Raw genomic sequence first — 23,117 nt, 5'->3', positions numbered from 1 at the left:
GAAAAAGATATTCTAACAAAAGTTATGTAGAGATCATTCTGCAACACATTCTGTTAACATATTCTGCTGTAATTTGTTAAAATATAGATTGCCAATTGGTAAATATTGTTTTTTTGTCCATAACTTAGTTATTAAAAAGTTGAATGAATTAGAACCGAATGGAATTATTGGTTATTAATTTATGAAAATGAATATGTATTGTGTTTGTGCAGGCGGCTAGCTGAGATATCAAGGCTGACCCGAGGCGTCGTTGTCTTGATATGTGATGTCAATTACGCTAAGCTCGTTATGGATGAGGCCAAGCGTCTTAACATGCTCGAAGGAAACTTTTTCTGGCTTTGGTTAGATGCTTCCAAAGATGTTGATATCTTCCATAATATAAGTAACAGAACCCTATATACCGAAGATAACGAGCAAGATATTGACAGCCTGAGGGATACCGATGAAGCTCTAGTATACGAACGCTTTGACCGCAGCAAACGAGGCGATGCTGACAATAATACAATAGACGATCAAACAGACGCCGAAACTTTGATAAAAGCAGATAAAACAGAAGAACAACCTACCAGTGATGGAGTTTCTGTAAAAAATAGTTCTATAAATTCAAAATTTCGTCGCACAAGTCGACATCTGAATGATTCAGAAGCACACGGTGTAAACAAAAAATTATTATATTTAAATTTTAGTAAATCGTATGATAGTATTCGCAATATTAGTTTGGGAAGTATGAGAAATTATAATGTAAATAACAAAGGCGTTGAAACTTCTAAAATCGAAAACAATTCAATTGCGAAGGGAATGCCCTTTCATTATAGAAATAATAGTAGACATAATAGTTATAGGGAGATGAAAAATGAATCTTTTAATAAATATGTAAATAGCATAGATGTAGAAGATGTGAATGTAGCTAAAAATGAAATATTGGGACAAGATGATATAAATAGCAATGATGATATTAGAAGAGTAAATGATAGCATAGATTTATCAAGTGATATTAGTGATTTCTTAATGAATCCCAAGGTGCATGCGTCTTCAGTGCATAATTTTAAAGAGAAAACAGAAAAAAGATACGATAAAAGATTGAAAGAAGATATACTTGACAAAGAAAGAGGAAATATTAAAGATAACTTGACTGTGATCTTCAAAAGCCTTCCGGTTGGATTATTGGCTCTACATCCACAACCAGTGAAAATAGGTAAGATGATTTAAATTTTTATAGTCACTTAAGTTTTCCATTTGAAGAAAATATAACTAATAGATGTTTATTTCTATTCATTTATGCAAATATCACAACGATATTTTTCATTCAGTCGTGGTGGCCTAGTGGGTAAAGGACCAACCTCTCAAGTATGAGGGAGCGGGTTCGATCCCAGGTCAGGCAAGTACCAATGCAACTTTTCTAAGTTTGTATGTACTTTCTAAGTATATCTTAGATACCAATGGCTGTGTTTCGGATGGCACGTTAAACTGTAGGTCCCGGCTGTCATTGAACATCCTTGGCAGTCGTTACGGGTAGTCAGAAGCCAGTAAGTGACACCAGTCTAACCAAGGGGTATCGGGTTGCCCGGGTAACTGGGTTGAGGAGGTCAGATAGGCAGTCGCTTCTTGTAAGCACTGGTACTCAGCTGAATCCGGTTAGACTGGAAGCCGACCCCAACAGGATTGGAAAAGGCTCGGAGGATGGAGGATGATGATTTTTCATTCAGTGAAATCCAATAATTTCCCAAACCAACGACTAACTTGTTACGATATTTATGTTCGATATTCAGGAAGATTAACTTGAGATAGATACGATCAAAGTTTTGTACTTCAAAAGTCATAGTGGATTCAATTGAATCCTCCTCCAGATTAGCGTAGGTATATACAAAGCCAGCTATATAAAGGGTTAGCCTGAAAGCTTGACGATACGTGACTCACTCGTGGAAGATATGTGATTTGTACTACTAAATCGAAGAGGTCTTTCACACTTTGAAGATTTATTAAAGCTATTCCTTTCTTGTCATGTCATTCTTTAGCTGGTATTACTGATGGTCCTCGCTCATGACATTTTTTTGTTGAAATTGGTCAATTAAATCTTTCGTCATTTCTGTTATCACCCAAGATGGCATAGTTTCATCATAAAATTATTCAGCATATTTAACTGTTGACATTTTGGGGTCCATTTCAATTGCTTCAGTAGCTTTACCACCATATTATATTACACAGATCGGGCGTTTATAAAAGCAGCAGTACGGATGACAGTGGGAGCTCTTCGGCGTGTGTTACATGCTTGCGACGCGTGGTCTGCTCAGGCGCAGTTCTTGAGTGACGCAACCGCCTCCTGCTGGGAAGAACCGAGTGACGCTGCTGCCGACTTCTCCACGGAATTTGTAAGGTAAAAACAAGGCTGAATTTCTACATATCAGTTTAGTTTAAAGTTTAATGCAACGTACAAACACCTTCTTAGATGATAAATAGTAAGTTCAATGCCCGGGAGTTATATCAAACATTGAAGTAGCTACATAACAAAACGAAAATCAAATTAATATTGCATGCAATGGTCTATATTGTTGAGCAGTTTTTCAAATGCAGCGCTGCTACTATAAAAAACATGATTCCTTAATAAGCTTGCTGTTAATAACCAAAATAGATTCATCATACGTTGATAAAATTGATTTCGCCTCAAACCAATTTTAAATAATGACTACTGAAATGTCGCCGCTGAAAATTTTCATCGCGGCCCAATAAAATAGATAATGGTTGGGAAATTATTCAGCAAAAATATCTTTTGTCAACTGGTGAACTTTGGGCTAAGTTATAAAGCTGCTAATGACCTCGATTTAAGTTGAGAAAGAACCTTGAAGATATCGAGAGCAGCGGCGGCGTTGAGTGATTGCACCTCACGCCATGACGGATCATTCTTGTTCTCTCCGTCTTATTAATATATTAATTTTGATAACGTTCAACGTCACGTTCATGGCCGCAAATTTTGAGACATCGATTCCTTTTGTGTTCGTAAGGTCGTAAGTTTCGTACTTTTTTCTTAGAAGGAATATAGTATGCTGATAATATACAGTCTAAAGATTAGTATGTCATACTTTGTGTGTGAAACATAATGTATACAGAATTTCAAATATGTGTAAAGGCATAGATATTTTTTCAGACTGACCTTTATCATACTTTTTCTTGTGAAAGATGATTTCTTTCTATGTATATTTATATAGGGTTTAACCAAAGTAACTCGGATAATGTAGTCACGATAAAATTCGTAAAGCTGATAACTTGGTTCACTGAACAATATGGAGCGGGTTTTTCCTTAATCTTAAAGAATGGAGGGAAAATTTAATTGTTGATTCTGGGGACTTAGCAAACAATAGATTATTTTTAATGTTCTGGCATAATAAGACATACTTCAGCTGGATACAGTCCTTTTTCTGCAGTAATTATAAAACAGAATGCTTATCGATACGTTTATTTACAGCTACAGGTAGTCGATACGTAGATAATACAATAATGCACACTTCATTGGTACTTCAATGACGTACAATTAATTATCGAAATTGTCATCTTAATTAGCCAATGGCTGAACAAAGAGCATGTTAGTGCACCTCTATAAACCAACCGATCATAAGATTTCATTGGCAGAGAACACTGCAGTTCAAACAATTAAGACGTTTTACAGTGAGTATTGAGACATAACGGCTGCGGACGATAATAGAATGGTAACAAGCGCGGAACATCAACATAAAAGTAAATTGACTAGCGGGTCCGAGAACGAGACGAGATTACTTTTATGCGTCTCTATCTTAAAGAGCAGCTCCTGGGTTTATATCGCTGGCCGCATTACGCTACATAAACTCCTATCTGGGAAACATCTTTGGTCACCCGCAGTAACGAACACCATTCGTTTCTTGTAACATAATCCGTTTCTTGGCATAGTTACATGGTGTTGTACACTTCCGTTGTATTCTATCTAAATCGTTTTACTCGAATGGGTTTGTCTCTTGGCGTTGTACAAATAGGCCACATCTGATAATGCTTACAATTTAAGATAAATTAGGTACTTCTAAAACCCGAAATACAGGCAGCTTTTCCGTGCCTTTACAATTAAATATAGCAATTTCAAGTATAAAATTTAATAAAATAATGTTGTAGGAATAACAAAGATTTTAGAGTTGTCAAAACTTCAATTTAGGTATCATCATAATTTTTTCAGGAGCCGTAAACACAAGAACGTGTACTTAATACTTAATAAAAAAAACGCTATTGTAATAAAAACACATAATTAAGCCTAGCTCCGTGTCAAGCTATCTTGTTTTTTTTTCAATAGACCGGAGTTGACCGCATTCCACTTGATGCCAAACGGGAGCACTAGCTTCGCAATAGGTTAGGGATACGCTTGAAATACGCTCGGGAAAAAATCTTGGCATATTCCACTAGGTTTACTTTTATTTCGTTTCATTCAAGTTCCTTTCACTTCTTTAATAAAGTTTTGATTAAAGAACTCCAGATTTTCAGAATCAATTCATCTCCTCGCAGAGTCTCAGTGTCCCGGTTAGCCTTTGATTAAACTTTATAAGAGTTAAAGTGAAAGTATCAAGACAATTAAACGCGGGCTTGATAGTAAAGTGTTTAAGTTTATTTATTGCTTGGTTGTGCGGTGGGCCGCGTTGCGCCGCATTACCACCTGACAGTGACGAGGGTGTTACGAGCACCGAATTGCGCAGACACCTCTCGCAGTTTATGGTTCCTTTCAAATAGAAGAGTCGTGTAACCTTACAACTACTTGGGTTAGCCGCATTTTTGTATCCTTTTCAATTAACATATCACAGACTCCGACACATGTTACACCTATAGAACGCAACCTTCATGAAAGGATAGGGTATTTTCTATTGTTTGGTAGTGTTTCCTCACTAATTTTGTTTTAATTTTAATGTAAAAAGTTACATTAAAATTAAAACAAAATTAGTAATACTAAAATAAACTCATTCGACCCTTAAACTCTCGAAGAAATACGCCGAATAACAACTGTGTCTATCCGAATTTCAATCATTTTACATCTACTTCCTGCAAAAAATTACGCTTTTTGAGAAATCAACAATTTATGAAACTAAACCACTATTCACAAAATCATGCTCCATAGATTTGTGCCAGCTCACATGTCGTGACAAAAATATTATTCAGATTCAAGCTACGGGGGATGCAGTTTATAAAATCTCGTAAAAACAAAACAGGCGCGCATGACATGTCACGTTCCTGTCATATCAGTACCCGTACATATTTCAATTCAAAAGAAAAACATAAATGAAAAAAACTGCAAACACGTTCGGACCGTCGTGGTTTTCGCGAACTCTCGCAAAATCCAATATGTGGTCGGTGAGGTCAATGAGTTGCAGCAATTTTACGAACACTTGCTGAAAACTTGTCTGTAGTTGCAGCAAAATATTGTTTATATTAAAATCATAGAATCTGGTGAGTTTGTCCTTTATTTACGTAGTTAGGACGGTTAATAAATGTCTATCATTTGATATCTGCATAAAAGGGTTTCAAGTTATTAGACTAGGTCGTTATTTAAAAAAAAAAAATAAGATACACAATTCAGCCTAAGCACCTACTCTAATAGAAATTCTAAGAGCCATATTAAGCAGAATTGATTCTAACTTAGCTTTTACGCGATACGAGCGCAAACCCGAATGATGGAAACTCCTTGGGAAGTATTTCGTTAGGTTACGTCGCATTTAATCTAGGTACTAACCGAAGTCGACTAAAGCTTTGTCGATTTGTGGATTCCAGTAAAGGATTTTACGGGAATTCTTGGATACTAAATTGGATTCTCACGACCACAATTAATACAATTTGGCAGATAGTTCCATTCCACTCCTAAAGTAATTGTTGTACTGTTGTTTGTATTGTAATCTATACCTACCTACTGTGAGTTTAGTCAGGTACCTAACCTTACAAGTAGGTGATCAATGAAATAGCAAACGTGTTATTTGGTTGTTTAAGTAATATTTTAGGTTCAGAAATGGTATCACTCAATCTTAGTTGGAAATAATTTTGTGTGCTGGCAATTCCGTTTCCTTCTATAGCGTGTCCATGTACAGTTTTTTTTTTATATTTATTAATTTACTGAAGATCAGGTAAGTTTCTAAGTACCTATGTACTAGTTTATTTTATTGAAAGTGGGTAAGTATATACTCCTACTTGCAAAAGTATGTCGGTGACGCGTACCTATCTTCAGCAGTACAAAACTAGTGTATAACAGTAAAATCTCTTTTTTATGGTGCAGGTGATATAACCTGAAATTGGAAACCATCGCTTTTATTACTGGGATAAGCTTGACTTAAGGTAACCCGCATGCCTTTCTTAAATAAACTATTAGCCTCCCACGGTTGCTATACTTAAGAAGGACGTAAGAAGGGATTGCTTTATCTTTCAGGGATAAAACCTTTGTGAAAAGGTGGAATACAATTAAATCCTATTTTGTATCCTGAATAAGTCATTTGTTTAAAGAAATATTTTTATTAATAATGAAGCTTAGAAACATTTTTAGTTATTGATAATAGCGAATAATAAACAGAGGATCTCGCTGCTAAAGTTGAGGAGCAAAAAAGAATTTCATTAAAGCTGTTGTATAAAGAATATTCAAGTACCTAATTCTGTTTGCCTAATTAATGTTCTAAATAATATTTCTGCAACAAAAGCCTTATTTTAGCTAGATACAAGAATAAACGATATTAGAGCGATAAATCAGGTCATGTTTCTAGGTGAGACATTCAAGGACCTCTCGCTCTTGACCCCTTAATAGTGGTGTTGGAAGGCACACGCTTCAGGGAACGTTATTCAATAAAATACGTGATCGGCATCCGATCTTAACCTATTCAGGGATTGGCGTAATGTATCCAGAAGAAGCGCGTAAATGCTTGGGATCCGACAAATGATAAATGAAGCTTGTCTCGAATCAATTCTCTTTTTTCTAAATCATGATCTTGCTACGAGACTGATGAACAGTTTACAAATATATAGAACAACCTCTTCATATGTATATCAGTGTTCTATATGAAAAAGAATAAATATATAACAGAAACCTTTTTGAGATACCATTTATCAAGACAGTCCTAGACATTTGTTAGCTTTTTTTTTTTTTTTTTTTTTTTTTTTTTTTTTTTTTTTTTTTTTTTTTTTTTTTTTTTTTTTTTTTTTTTTTTGTGAATGGCATCTCGCAGTTCAGCCTAGGAGGCTGTTTACTGCTTAACCGGACAAATCCCTGTGGATGCCTAGAGCTTAAAGCCTCCAGCCAGGGGCAAAAAAGCTTACAATCTAAGCGACTGCGCTAAGGGCACCCCCTGTGGGGTACGAGCCTCGGCTTAGGGCGTCGCTGACTACAGCAAAGGGACAGGCTGGATCATGATTTAAGGGGCGTTTTAACTTTAACGCTCAGCTACGCGGGCTGGCTAAGCAAGGGTCGGGGGGGGAGTTTGACTTTCTACGCGTACGCGTACCTCGGCGGCGAGGTTTCGGAAGTTTTCGGATGTGTTTGTGTTTCCTGAGAGTGCTAGTGTCCCTACGGCTCTCTTGGAGCACTGTGATGGGGTCGTCAGGAAGGGTCAGGGTGTGCCTTGGCCGGCGGAGTTTACTCATCCGCGAAGGTTCGTATCGGACGGCCGATACGATCAATGGGTTGCGGTGCTTGACTGCACCGTCGAAGTGACGCTTGGTAAGGCGTTTGAGAAATTGCGCCACGGTAGGCACTTTAAGATCGACGTGTAACATTTCGTTACGAACGTAGAAGGGCGCACCGGTTATTCTACGGAAAAACTTGTTCTGCAGGGTCTGCATTCTGTGGATGAAGCGGGGCTTTGCGTGGGCAAAAATGGCTCCCGCATACGTCATGATGGGACGGATCACTCCTGTGTAGAGGCGCAGTTTAGCCTTGAGAGCTAATTTGCTTGACGCATTGGTCAGGAAGTAGAGGCGGCTCATAGCGAAGGCGGCTCTGCCGCGGACCGCTTTGATGTGTGGAGCGAACGTGAGATGTTTATCTAGGATTACTCCTAGATACTTGGCTTGCTCTTTCCAAGGAATAGGCTTGCCGTTCATGGTGACAGGGGGGGGAGTGCCAGGCTTGTGGCGTGGTCTGCTGAACAGCACCGCCTGGCTTTTGTCCGGGTTCACTTCGATTCTCCACTTCCGGAACCAGTCAGCTAAGTTATTGACTGCCTCCTGTAGGGTTCGGGCAATGGTTCTAATGTCACGGCCTGTATAGTATATGGCCGTGTCATCAGCGAAGAGTGCAAGTTTAACTTTTCGGGACTTGGGAATATCGCTCGTGTACAGCGAGAAGGCGAGTGGGGAGATGACAGAGCCCTGAGGGACTCCCGCAGTGATCGGGTGTGGGTCAGACAATGACTTGCCGATGCGGTAACGAAAGGTGCGGTTCGACAGAAAGTCTCGCAGGATGAGTACGAGACGATCCGGCACTCCTAGTTGGTATAGCTTATATATTAAGCCATTGTGCCAGACCTTGTCGAAGGCTTTCGCTATGTCAAAGAAGAGCACCCCCGTCGGGAGTTTGCGTTGGAACCCAACGCTAACGTCCTCAACGATACGGTGCACTTGGTGGACACACGAGTGTTGGTTTCTAAATCCAAACTGCTCGTTAGGTATAAGGCTCTTTCTCTCGACATAATCTTTGAGACGCTTATGAATAAGTCTCTCATAGATTTTGCCGAGAGAGGTGAGGAGGCTGATCGGTCTGTAGCTCGAAGGCTCCGATTTAGGTTTGCCTGGTTTGGGTATGCCGATGACTGTGGCTTCTTTCCAGGCTTGGGGAAAGATGTTATTGTTCAAGGCGCCATTGAAGATGGCTACCAATAGAACAATCATTTGGGCGGGAAGGAGTTTGATGACTCTATTCGTGATACCGTCCCTGCCGGGAGCTTTCCTCGGCTGTAGGTTTTTGATGATGTCCTCTACCTCGTCTGCAGTGACGGGGGGTAGGGGGTCATCTGGGTCATCAATGGGTGGGAGGGCTGCTCTACGTTCGACCTCTGCGTTCACCTTTTCGAGGTGGCGCTGGTCGAAGGGTTGTGAGCTGGGGGAGCATTGGGACTCTAAGCTGTCGGCTAGGCATTCCGCTTTCTCGGCATCTTCGAAGGCGATGCTCTTATCGGGTCTGGTGATGGGAGGAATGTTATTGTCCTCGACTGAACGTAACTTCCTTTGGAGTTGCCAGAAGGCGAGGTGAGTAGGCTCAAGTTCGCTCAGCGTCTTGTCCCAGCGGCTCGAACGTAACTCCGCCATGCGTGTCTTGACAGCACGCTGCAATCTACGCATGTGGGTTTTGTTCTCCTCGCAGGGAAAGGCGCTGTAGGCACGTGTGGCTGCATTCTTCTCGGTTAACAATTCACGTACGTCGACGGGCAGTTTCCATCGTTGATCACTCAACTCTGGGACTTCCCGTGAGCAATCCTCAATTATGGATTGCACGTGCTCTGTTAGCGAGTCGATTGCGACCGTCGTGTCTGCGACTGAGCTAATGTGATCGGGGATTTTATCAAGGTGGGGTGACGTGGTAGATTCCAGCTTTTCGCTTACTTTCTTCCAGTCAGTTACCACCCTGGTAGGAGTTGGAGCGTCCGGGTCTAGGCCCGTTCGAGACTCTAGGTGTACTAATACTGGCCTGTGGTCTGAAGTAAGCTCGTGGATGGTTTCGATTTGCTTCAACCTGAGGTTAATATTCTTGAGTAGAGCTATGTCAAGAACGTCAGATTGCTGCGACGTTTTGTGAGGGAAGTGGGTGTGCTCCATTGGGGCGATCGGGTCAAAGTGAAGAGTACCGCTAAGGTTGAAAATAGTTTTGCCTCTGGATGTAGCCAGTCTGCTGTTCCAGGCTGGGTGTTTGGCGTTGAGGTCCCCTGCTATGATTACAGAGTTGCTCAGGCCGAAGAGGGTGGTGAGGTCTTTTGCGAGAAGGGAGTGATTTTCCGTCGCCCCCTTTCTTGGAGTCATGTACGCAGAGACAATTGTCACTGGCGGGTGATTCGTCATGCCTAGCCGGCATAGAGATACTTCTAGAGTTGACTCTAGGACTGGTGGGTCTAGTCGAATGCAGTGCAGAGATTTCTTATAATAGATAAGAGTGCCTCCGCCTGGGCCGCGCGACCAATCATTGCGCACTAAGTTGTAGTTAGCAATTTTGGGGTCGCGGTTGTGGGGTTTGAGAAAGGTTTCCTGGATAAGGAAGACGTCAATTTGGTGATCGCAAAGGAAGTTTGCGATCTCCTCTTTCTTATCATTCATGCTGTTTGCATTGAAGTAAGCCAATTTTAGGGAACGCGGTTTGTGAGACGACGTTGTATGGGACCTATCCATATTCAGTCGTAATTTAGTACCCCTAGGGCCCGCTCTATGTCTGGGTATCTACCCAGAATCTCAAGTAGCTTTTGGGCATTGTTGCCCGCGGCCTTAACCTCCGCCGCCATGCGATCGGCGGCAGGGGTGAAAAACGCTCTATAGGCGTTGAAGATGATGTCGATTGCCCTTTCCCCGTTGGGGGGGGCAGGGGAATTGCGCACTGGGCCTGGGGCTTGTGCGGTAGGGGTCGGGGCGGGGGTGGTTCTCCGCTCGACCAAGGTTGAAGGAGTTACTGGGGGGGGGGACAGCGGTGTCCATTAACCCCGGGATGGATGGGGTTGCAGTGGGGCGCAGGGAGGGGAAGGCTCTCTGGTGATTGAGAGCGTTCCATGGAGACGGTCTCTGTGGGCTGAGTCTGGCGGGGGGGGGGTTGGGAGGTCTTCACCGAAGGACTCTCCCTCTGTTGCCGCGCGCTATGGCGTTTGGCCAGCCTCCTTTGGGCTAACTTGGGGGCTTTTGGACAGCCCCTGTAGTTGGCGGGGTGACCCGCTTGGCCGCAAAGCACGCAGCTTGGAGGCTCCGTGCATTGCGTGACATCTTTGGGGCGGGGGCAGTCCGCTGTGGAGTGGGCCCCTAGGCACTTAACGCACCTGTGAGGGGCGAAACAGTTGCCTTGACTGTGTCCATACAGCTGGCACCTGTGGCATTGTCCTACTATTTATTTTATTTTATTTATTTATTTATTTATTTATTTGTTTACCTCAGGCAACTAGGGCCCATAGAAAGTACAATACATACATAATTTAATATTGCAATACTTATAAACTAATACATATAAAATAACAATAATCAGCATGACAATTTCTATTTGTTAACACGAATAGGCGGTGTCGTGTTGCACTGCGTGGTGTCGCGTAGCCTCCCGCGGAACCGCCGGAAAACGACACCTTTCGGCCAAAACGCTTCTTGGAACATGTCGAGATGCTGAGTCGGCACACGTACCACAAACGATTTGAAATTTGTGTTGTGTCTGGGCTCCAACCTCTCGACTCTTAAGGTCCAGTTCGTCTTGACTCGTATATACTCCACGATCTCCTCGACCTTCGTGGAGTGATGTAAACGCGAAACATACAGCTGCGTCGTCGGTATTGCGGGGCGCAGCAGCATGTTCGGACCAGTCAACGCAGTTCCGCATTGATTTCGGCTAGATGGCTTCTTCTTCCTTCTTTCCACCTTCACGAAACCATCTGCATCAACTTTCCCTTTACATGGTACAGATTGTACCGTACCTCGGGTTCCTTCGGGCTGATATTGTATCGCCACAGTAGCTTTAGGTGGCCGTTGGACGGGATCTCGCTTTACGGCATCCGAGTAAACACGTCCAAGCCTAGACGTGCTTACATTCGTCGGCGTCCCGTAGGCAGGGGACGCGGGGAGGGCGGGGCACGGTGACGCATCACTAGTAGTGGCGACGGCAGGCGACGAGTGCAATTTTGCTGACTCGGCGCGTTGCGGCGATGCGTTGACCTGTCCGTGGCGTGTGTTGTCGCTGTTGGCATGCGCGTGTGACCTACATGCAGAGTTTCGCAATTCTGCTACCTCGTTACGTAGATCACAGATGGTGGATTGTGATGCCTCCAGCTTCAATTGCAGCTCGACCAGGCTGGACCTCATACTCGTGATGTCCTTTAACAGCCTGGTGACGTCGACGTGATCGAAAGTGACCGGGGGCAGCTTCCGCAACTCCTTTGCCACGAACGTTGGCACGTCGTCCGGGTCGGTCTCCTTCAACAGCCTTATAGTGTCTTGGAGACTCCTCTCTCCCTTTTCATCTCGCCTGCGGGTCGGCATTCGGTCTGCCATTTGCAGCGACTCGTACAACAGCTTCTTTGCGCTGCGTATCTCCTCCTCGGTGAAGTTTGAGGTGCAAATCTGGGTCACACTGACCTCATCCATGACGTCCAGCTGGTACTGCAGGAACGCCAGGACCTCGTTCGCCACGAGTTCTTCCGAACGCATGGTATCGACTTAGCGGCGGCTGACGCCGCGCTCGGCACGAAATTAAAATAATTTCTGCGAACAGTGCAAACGCGTCCGACGTCAACGAATGACTTATAGGGTTTTTCAATCTTAATGCCCGTGAGCGAGCAGATTGATTTGATCTTGAATATGGGGTGTGGGCCGGTGGTCTGCTCACAAATGACCAGTACCATGTCGTACTGGTCACCCCCGCGCGCCTTGTGTAGGCGGTGCACTTTCAAGGCCGGGATGTTCTGGGCCTGAAGGTCTTAGCTTAGATCCGACCTTAATATTTATATGGCTGTTTACCTATCTTAAGAGCGTGTACGTCAACCGCGCGCCATTTGGCCTAAAAAGGTACTTTTCAAACCACTGTTTCTCATTAACTACTTATCCTATAACTATGTTAATTTATAATAACGCAAGTTAATTTCACTGTCTATATAGTTAATTGAACATAAATTTCAATTTGTGTAGTTTAAATACTTAAAACCCCTATAACGTAACAGATGATTTATAAAATTCCCGTTCAGCGTCTATTTCGAAGCTTAAATTTATGTGAAAATAGTGGCAAATCTAATCATATTTATTTTTTTACTCATAGATGAAATCCCCATGCCTATAGTTAGTTGAAAACATTTTTTGATTTAGGTCTCTATCATTCAGAAAAAAATATTTTAACAATGTGAAAAATTGTGAATTTCAAATGCTTTTTTTACCTACCTATCTTACTTAATTTAATATAACAATTTTTTTTAAACATAAACTTTACATTATAATTTAATCTCTCGTTTTTATTTTTTTATAAATTATTTAAAAACTACTATAAAACGCTGCACGCGAGTCAACTCAAACCAGACCGCCGCAAGGCTTCACAGAGAGAGGATGTGTCGCTCCGTCACATCGCGTAGGGTGAATAACCTCTGCCGTGGATACCGAGAATAGAGTACATTTCAAGCGCGACCAACAAATCTTGATACATTACTATTTTATTTAAAGCTCAATTTTGAAGCATATTTTTTTTTATCGATTGAGTTGAAATTTTGTTTGAAAGTTCAGTTTTAATGACAATGTATGATTTTATATCCAATGTGGGGGTATACCCAAGATGGAGACAAAAATGTTTTTAATGCATTCCTAAAATATGGGTATCAAATGAAAGGGCTTGATATGAATAACTCAACAAAAAAATGTGTCGCGAGTCTTAATCCAATATGGCGGACGCCTTAGGCTAGATAGGAGCAGAGCTATTTATATGTTCATTTTGGATGTACCCTTGACTTTTGATCCCGAATAACTTTTGAAGCATATAGGATAGATAACTTAAAACTTTAATTTTATTTATTTGGTAAACCCAAGCTCTTCACCAATATTTGGCTTTCTGGCAAATGTTGTTATTTGACCACAATTTTTCGGTCTGGATGGACTGGACCATTCATATAAACAATCAATTTTTCAAATCGGTCCAGGCGTCTTTGAGAAATCGAGAACAATCAAATTGAGAACAATCACAAAACAATCTAATTGAAACCTCCTCCTTTTTTGAAATCGGTTAAAATACAGAAACTCTTACATTGCCATTAATCATCAGTCGACTATTTCGTACTGTTGAAAATTTTATGTAATATACAGAAAGTCCTTAAAACCAAAATTTTCATAGGTGTCCGATTTTTTTGCAAAAGAGTGTAAGTATTAACGACTTATTTTCATGCCTTTATATTTTAGTCATCCATAGATTTACACTATTTTCTCGCTATTAACTATTTACTAAGTAATATATTTTTTGTTCTACTAATTTCACTCGAAAGGATCAAAATGGTTTGTGTGACTATACCTGAAGTATGATAGGCACGCACACAGCCGCGACGCTAGTCTGCGCGATTTTTTGCGTTGAATTACCTAAAGTTGACATCGCGCGGCGAGCGTACACGCTCTTAAACCAAAACTTCTATTTCGTATTTCATAAAAATAATTTCTTAACTTAAACACAACTCTGTACAAAACTTACAACTCTTTCTAAAATTACTTTTCAACAAACAAACAAAACTGAAAGTATTTTATTTAATCCTCTCCGGCATACATTTTAAAGTACTTTTAAAACTTCACCGTCGTTAATATTGTTTTCTGGCCAAGCAAAGTCTAGTAAAAAATAGATGTTTTAGCGGCAAGTTTTCACCCAGTTCTTGAAGTTGCTCCATGTGAAATCACCGAGTCAATTTAGAAAATTAAGGAAAGCTCTGAGATAGTTCCCTGTTTTTGTACGACAAGTGACTAATAGCATTGCCTCCATTCACTGGCGTTTAAATTAGTTCGTACTTCCAATTTCTAGCTAAGTAGCGCGCATTCCATCTACCTAAATAGAAGGTAATATTAAAATCCCTGAACTCATAAAACATTCCTTGTCTGTTAGCAACTTCGGATTTTAAAAAGTAATTTTCCTTATGATGTTTGTAATGGGCACAACGTTACGAAAATAAAACGAGTATTCGATGAAAATGGAAACTGTCCGGAACACCAATTCGTTTAATTAAATCCTTTCAAATACACCGGTGTTAACCAAATAATTAGACTGCGCACAATTGTTTTATTTATTAGTACTGCCGGACAGCGCAGTCATTAAGGTTAATCTGCCTACTTTGAGGCAATATATCGATGTCTACTGATTGATTTATGCGGTAAAAAGCCGTTTTCCAAACTAACACGGGGTTTTTAAAAGATTTTTACTTTCGTTTATTAGTTACAAGAAATTAACAACTGTGAAAGAAATTAATTAAGATTGTTTTAGAAATATTACAGTAAGTGTATCAGTAATATTTTTGGGTAAAATCCAAGTCGATCACATTATCATAAATCGGTCGGAACTGCACGGCAGCAAGTTTTGGCAGACGGCCAGGCTGTGCAGGCTGACTCGACGAAATGATCGCCATCTATTGACATGACTTGACGCAGATAGTTCCCTTTTTAGTTCATTCAGAAATTAGGGCGGCTAAATAGGTCAGGTCACTGGTGAATACAGTTTTACGCACTCTCGGCTTAGCTGCCATTACAATGCTTCGTTGTCCGCAATAATTTCCCTTTTTATTACACATGTTTGACATCTTAACCTTTTCTTGTAAGATAAGAAGTCCCTCCATTATATCGTACACGAGCCGAAATTTGCTAAAGTGGACACCCACGGCGGCTCATTTGTTCGGCTCGATAAAATGTTACTATGCAAACAATGAAGCAACAAAACAGAAAAAAGATCGGCTTTCAATACTTTCACAATGTTGGGTGAGGTAAACAGTGGTAGATAAATAATGCCTTTAATTTTAACTTCTTCTGAAACAAAGTTATTTGGCATGTTGCGGGAAATCCCTTTTGGTTTTACGCAGTAGGAATAATAATGGTAAGCAGACATCTGCTGTTTGGGCTTAAGGAATCTCGTATTTCGAGCCGCTCGCTCTTGCTTGGAGAGAGGCTCCTCGGGCCGTTTGCTCTGCTTCCAAATCCCGGCTTAGAGATGAGTGAAACTTTCAACAGCCTTCGGCGGTGACCGTTTGACGTTTGCTCCGTCTGATATAAAAATATACCTTCCTAATAGAAGAAATGTTGTACAATAATATACCTACATTTTGTTTATTTTGATTGGCAATTTGTCCTTGTTTTTCTTGTTATAACATGCATGTTTAATTTTATGTCGCGAAATTGTGATGCGTCAGTGAAGCGGAAAAATGAGTGACACCGATTACAAGCCGTGGTATGTTAAAGCGGTGTGCCGCTTATTTCACAGGAAACGAATTCATGCGACACAAACGAAATATTAACGTATTAAAAATGAATATTTTTTTAATGTAATTCGTTACATTAAAAGGTAAAGATACGTGACACGTGTTAACATTAAATACTATGTATCAGTAAATATTTGTTTTAAAGCATTGTCCTGATATAAAATACACACTCCATTTTAAAAATACCCAAAATCAGAAGGCGTAAGTACGTGCGTGGAAAACTTGAGGAAGAATTATGTTGAAAGGAGAACATTAAAATATTGAAACAGCTCGGGTCGCATGTAGTGTTATTTTATCATTTTGTGCGGACCGAGGCCGGGTCGAGTGCGGGTATTGGCGGCCCAACTCGGATATTGCATGTTCACACCCATTTCCTCGGCTGAGGCCAAAAATTCACGCAATTTTGTTACTTCCCCAGTTCTACAGATACATAAGTTTATATAACGAACATTTTTTTAAAAGTATTAATACGAATATAAATTATTGTGTAAAAAAAATAATATATTTTTCCTATGAAATTCTGCTACCTACTTCAATCTGAAAACAATTTTGACAAAGACAAAAGACATTATCATTGTAATTAGGATATTATTCCACATCTATTTTACATTTCTTTAGCCTACTTATTGTAGAAGTATATAATAACAGAATAATTATAGAATAAATTCAATATCATAAAGTTCAATTTGACTCGCCGTCGTGGTTTTGGTATAAATTTAATATTTCCTGTTACCTCAACAATAATAGGAGATTGGATACGTTAGTTTTAATGGGACCTGTTACATCCTATTTATTTTTTGATGTGCCATATCCATTGCTAATATAATAATAGTTTGTCAATGGAAACATGTCTGTTGAAGGTACATTATATTGTCCGGATTATTTTATACTTATATATATTGCTAACGTTGAAGGAAATACCTGGTACTTTCATGAAAATAAAAAATTGAATCAATCCTAGTGGATTCCATGAATAGCAAATATTTTAATAAGAAGATCGAAGAATTTATAGGCTTTAATTTCGTTGTTTCGAGAATGAAGCTAACAATATGACTTGCACTCGCGTAATATTTCTTCTCGAATTATTTCAACCTTAAAAATATGATTTAATCAAATATTCATTTCTAAAATAAAGGTCCTTTAGGTATATCAATTCATACTATATAATCATATTTTTGTTGTTCACAGAGAAACACGCATATCTTCAGCGGCGGCGCTCGCTGGTGGCACAGAGCGACCAGAGCGATCATTAACAGCATCTTTCGCTCTCTTGAACCTAGTTCCTGGACCCGACGGCGAGAATATGTGGAGACAAGTCGGCCGAGTGCTTGGTCGCAGTGTCAGACTCCATACGATAGTGTGGCCCGGAGGCAGACTCGTAGCACACGGACAATCCGATGGTGCTCGGACAATATTCCGCATCGTGACAGCACTAGCCCCGCCCTTCGTCATGGAAGGAGAACTCGATGAGGACGGCCAATGTCTCCGGGGCCTTCTATGTCACCGGCCACAAACGTCCGACAGAGATAATCTGACCCTAGCGTTCAATGAATTGGAAAGGGAAAGCGATCAGGATGATTTTTTCTTCCCCACGTCTAAACCCGTATTCACTAAAATGGAAACGCATTGTTGCTATGGACTTGCAATGGATCTTTTAGAAAACATCGCACAAGAACTTGAATTCGATTTTCATTTATACATTGTAGAGGACGGACTATACGGATCCAGAAAACTTATCAAACCATTTCACCGAATTTTTGAATATAAAACCGTCGCGAGCGAATATGCCCCAATAAATTACCAAAGTTATCGTTCACAATACCGTAACGGTTACAAATCAGTAGAGGAGGACGCAGAAGAAATGCCATACCTATTTGATATGGAACCAGATGAAAGCGTTGAAAAATGGAATGGTATTATAGGGGATTTAGTGTCTGGTGCCGCTCACATGTCGTTTGCCGCACTCAGCGTGTCCGCGGCCCGGGCAGAAGTCATAGACTACAGTCAACCTTATTTTTTTAGCGGTGTGTCAATACTTGCCGCCCCAAATCAAAGACCAGACATTCCATTGCTTGCGTTTCTTTTGCCATTTTCGCCAGAATTATGGATTGCAATATTTACTTCACTTAATGTAACTGCTATAGCAGTGGCAATATACGAATGGCTCTCACCCTTTGGATTAAACCCTTGGGGACGGCAAAGATCGAAGAACTTTAGCATTTCCAGCGCGCTATGGGTTATGTGGGGCCTTTTATGTGGACATTTGGTAGCATTCAAAGCACCAAAAAGTTGGCCTAATAAGTTTCTAATAAACGTTTGGGGTGGCTTTTCTGTGATATTTGTCGCCAGTTACACTGCCAACATAGCGGCCTTGATTGCTGGATTGTTTTTTCACAATGCTGTTGATGACTACCAAGGTCGAAGTAATGTAAGTAATGGGAAGACATAGCGTTATAAATTGTGCGTCTGAAGAGTTTCTCATAGTTATTATAATATTGCAGTGGCTGTCATTACGAGTGGGGACGGCCAGATCGTCGGTGTCTGAGTACTACGTTCAACGAAATAATCCACAGCTGGCGCAACAAATGCGTCGTTACGCCCTCCAAGATGTTGAAGAAGGTATCCAGAGACTCAGGTAAGATAGTATACGAACCTTTTCTATGAACGCAGGTGGTATAATAAAGTTGGTGCGTCTGGCCTCTAAATTATAATTTAACTCAAGTTATAAGTTCAGGCATAAGTTAGCTAGCGGTAAGCATATAAAATCGCGCGATGCTACTTTAAAATTATAGCGTTGTAGTTTTAAACCTGGAATTTACTGTTAGCAGATGTTGTAACAGTTATCTTTATGTACACCTTTAATATTTATAAGCGTCAATGTAGGTATTTTAGTAGACAATTTGGGTTGTTTGAGTATACCTACATTTTAGTTATGATTTCTACGGAATATCACCCTTAGACGAGATTTAACAAGTTCGTGGCTCAACACTGTTTGCGATAACATGATTACCGAAAACGACTGCTAGTAACCAGCCCCCGCTTTTAATAAATCCGTCAATCCGTTCACCCTCTTCTGTAAAACAACATCAATTAATTTGAAGCGCATGTAAAATAAACCTCATCCGTTAAGTATTCATTATTAATTCTATAGTAACCTTTTTTGAAGTAATTAGCTCAATAAATGGCTTTAACTCAAATGGGAACATTAATTTTAATGAAAGGAATCCGAATGTCGATAGCAACGTCGGTAATTTGATTCAAAAAACGCTTTGAATTTTATGAACTCTTAAAATTTTCAAGCCCGTAGGACCCCGATCGCTACTTAATACCTTTTAGTACATTTGTTTTATAGTCAGATTTAGTGCCAGCTTTCGTATTTCACCAATTAAGCAATAAAGTCTCAGCCGGCGTTAGTCAAAACAAAAGACACGAAGCTCCAAACTTTCAGTGGCTGTAATGTTGAGGTGAAGTCTTTATAGCTAGATATTGTGCCTTATTTACACGTCAGATTAATGTCGAAAGTCAAAATAGTTGGTTGGAGTTGGGCTGAATATTAGGTAATCCTTTTTCACGTCAAAATGTTTGCCAAGCGACAGTACCCCAAAACTTACACCACTTCCTAGTACTAGATATGCTGGAAAGAAGCAGTGATTGCCTATACTTACCACCTAGCAACATAGCTGTCTTGAACAATAAATTTTATTATATAAACAGAAAGTTATTTTTTATGATATAAAAAATTGATGCCATTAATACTATTTACATAATATTATTAGAATACAAATATATTTTTATTGTTTTCTAGCTATTTGTCATTAATAAGTTTGCAAACTGGCCATCGCTACTACAGCTATTTATAAAGTTTTGTATATCTTGTAAAAAAAATACAAGTTTTCCAATTTTGTATATTGCGTAATTATTTATGTTTCTTTGTTACAGGAACGGTACATTGGATCTTTTAATAGCTGATTCTCCTGTGTTGGACTATTACCGGGCCACTGACCACGGATGTAAGCTACAACGCATTGGTGACCACCCACTGGCTGAAGATGCCTACGCTATCGGCATGGCCAAAGGCTTCCCTTTAAAAGTACGACCTCCAAACTTATAATTAATCTATATTTTTCGACAGAGGATTAGCGTAAGCATTATGTTACGCAAGATATGTGTGTGGCCCAAATTAGGCGGAGTGTGACTAAGCAACGTTTCCAGAGAAATGTAGCGTAGATTTACATGAATTTGAAGGACTTATAGGAGGCCTGAGTGGTTGGGGAACGACTCCGGATCTTTACGCGGAAAGATTGATGGATGACGCACACGAACTCCTAATGGTGTGATCGATAGTCGGGTGTCATGTAGCTCCAGCTCAACCGATTATACGTCATTTTATCTTGACGTTGTTCAATATACCCCCGAGGTTTACGTGAATCAGTGACATAAATCAATGGATCCAAAAGCGAGTTTTTGTTTCAAATCATGTCACGCTTTGAGATTTTCCCGTTAGCGTCAAAAAGCTTTGTTATACACGTACAGAAAAATCGACGCAGATGTGACGCTATTGTTTTTTTTTTTTGTAATTGTTGGGGTGCGGTCCGATTGTTCTGACATTTACAAATATGCTCACTTGTATACATTTGCATTTTGCAACATCCGCGAACGAGTTTCAAAAACGCTTTAACATTTTTTGTGTTTCAGGATAGCATTTCGGCTGTGATAGCTAAATACTCATCAAACGGCTACATGGACATTTTAACGGAGAAGTGGTACGGCGGCTTGCCTTGTTTCAAACTCAGTCCAGACTATGGAATCCAACCGAAGCCACTTGGTAAGCTTTAGTTTAAAGAGACAGTTTCACTTATTTTGAAGAACTTTTCAACTCCGCTGACAAAAGCCGTTTAAAGCTAATTAGATAAGCAAGTTGTTTTGTATCAGGTTCATTAATATTAATGTGTCGAAATTACACATAATAGATGTTGAGGTAATCTTGTTTGTAACTACTTTAATGTGTATTCGTTACTTTACGTAGTCAGATGGTTTGCCTCTGGCGGAAATTTCATTAGAATTTATCGCCACCCCCACGTTAATCCAACCCCTCAACGTCGCTGTGAAGGGAGAAGTATTACCACCACCGATGCGACCACCACAGGGCGACCTAAAAGATTAAACATAGGATTTATCGCTTGAAAAAATTGAGCTGACACCGACAGTATGTTTATCTCTTATTTGGGATAAACTCTCGCAGGCGCGATTAAACGTAAAGTGACGTGAAGGAATTGAGAGTTGCTTCTTACAGGGTTTTTATGTCAACGTTTTAACTTTATTTGTTTGTAAAAAGTCGTATTTTTGCTAAAATTATATTTTTTTTAATATTTGTGCGCATGGTAAAGATTAAATGCCAGCTACATTTAGCGTGTTATAACTGAACTCACTCAGTCAGCATTGAGTAAGTTCCATTGTGCGAGCCAAGTGATCTGGTATCTCCAAGTATATCTCAGAAAGCTATAAAACTTCGCGGTTCGCTATGACTTCTCATTGCTATTGCCGCATCCAACTTTTCGTATCTATATTTTGGTATCGTAGGTAAGTTTCCTCACAAAATGTTATACACCTTCGAACCCTATTGACAATTATTCTTATCTATCTAAAAGTCAAGATGTAAAATATTTTGAGTAACATAAGTAGTACAACTAGATAATTTATGTAACTCGTCAATAAAAAAAATATATAATGGTGCTGACTAGGTGATTTTAAGTTGCAGTGCCTTACGCGATTTATTCTGTTCTGGCATTTGCGATTCTAACTGGGGAAGCAAAATACGTTAACTTACAACACTCTGAAAAATGTAAATCACACTCACGTTTATTTACAACGAAATGTCACTTTTTGCACATTGGACAAGGCAATTCCGATAGTTGCAAAGCCTAAAAATTTAAAAGTAAGATGGTGCCCATATTTGCATACTTTCGCATAAAACTGGAGCTAGGCTTACAAAGGCTTATAATATTGATGCCGTAAATCCCTCCCCAGGAAATCATAAGACAGCTAGACTATCGAAGAATTTTTAAAAGAATAAATATCAGTCTGTTAAATTAATAAGAATTTAAAATTAATGGCAATTACTGGAAGAGTAATGTTTATTTCATGGAGTACATTAATATATTTAAATAAGAAAATTTTCCTGGAGATCACTGTAAAAACCCTCGACCTTGATGAAATTAATATGGAAGTAACACAGAGTAATTAAGTAGCCCGGAGCATTCCACTGATAAAACGTCTGCTTTAAATTATTATTTCGGGCTAAACTTTTGCTGTATTCGTGTTTAATTAAATAAGAAACATTTTTAAGGGTTTCCAACATTCAAATGTTTTATTATACAAACTTGTCAGTTTATTTATGTAGGCAAGAACTAGTCCTAGCGATGAGTAATTTTCTTCGTATCTATCCATCTGATAATAAAATTATAGAAACGTAATAAGAGGAAATTTATTTGTTCTGATAGTAAAAAACATTTTGTTGGTACTGAAGTTAATTTACATTTTTGTTTCAACAAAAAATATTTCTGAATTACTTATTCAGAAAAGACGGATTTTTTAAATAAGTAATCTTTGTTCGAAGGAGTGGCAGCTGTTGCGGGTGTTTTCATCCTACTAGGAGTTGGTATGATCGTCGGCTGTCTCATATTGATCTTGGAGCATTTGTTTTATAAATACACCCTGCCCGTCCTGCGTCACCAGCCTAAAGGTACTATATGGAGGAGTAGAAACATCATGTTTTTCAGCCAGGTGAGTTATTTTTTTACACCGTTTTTTTTTTAATAACTACACTTTTTAAGTATAGTAACATAATGGTATAATATTTTTATACTGTGGAACTTTCGGTTTTGTACGTTGAAACGAGCAACAAACAGCCAAGTTTTGGTTTTTCTCCAAACTAAGTTGAAAATATTATTTTATTTAACAAAGTACAAAGTTGCAACCGAGAAACATGTTTAT

The 23,117-nt window shown here is 39.7% G+C and overlaps 2 protein-coding genes across 2 annotated transcripts in view; one reads left to right on the top strand and one right to left on the bottom strand.

Annotated features, from left to right (window-relative positions):
* LOC124630651 overlaps positions 1-23,117 on the top strand; it is a 46,256-nt gene that overhangs the window by 19,818 nt on the left and 3,321 nt on the right. Inside the window, exons 5-11 of the mRNA XM_047164615.1 lie at positions 213-1,195; positions 2,206-2,374; positions 17,313-18,552; positions 18,626-18,759; positions 20,064-20,214; positions 20,820-20,949; positions 22,741-22,907. Coding sequence (XP_047020571.1) covers positions 213-1,195; positions 2,206-2,374; positions 17,313-18,552; positions 18,626-18,759; positions 20,064-20,214; positions 20,820-20,949; positions 22,741-22,907 — 2,974 coding nt within the window. The remainder of the gene's footprint in view (positions 1-212; positions 1,196-2,205; positions 2,375-17,312; positions 18,553-18,625; positions 18,760-20,063; positions 20,215-20,819; positions 20,950-22,740; positions 22,908-23,117) is intronic.
* LOC124630364 lies at positions 11,075-12,440 on the bottom strand. Its single transcript, XM_047164241.1, has one exon. The coding sequence runs from the start codon at positions 12,352-12,354 to the stop codon at positions 11,200-11,202; it is 1,155 nt and encodes a 384-aa protein (XP_047020197.1). The 5' UTR covers positions 12,355-12,440; the 3' UTR covers positions 11,075-11,199.

Source organism: Helicoverpa zea, chromosome 5, assembly GCF_022581195.2.
Source record: "Helicoverpa zea isolate HzStark_Cry1AcR chromosome 5, ilHelZeax1.1, whole genome shotgun sequence".
NCBI classification, from domain to species: domain Eukaryota; kingdom Metazoa; phylum Arthropoda; class Insecta; order Lepidoptera; family Noctuidae; genus Helicoverpa; species Helicoverpa zea.
The sequence above is the reverse complement of the archived record's forward strand: the minus strand, read 5'-3'. Positions and strand labels throughout refer to the sequence as shown.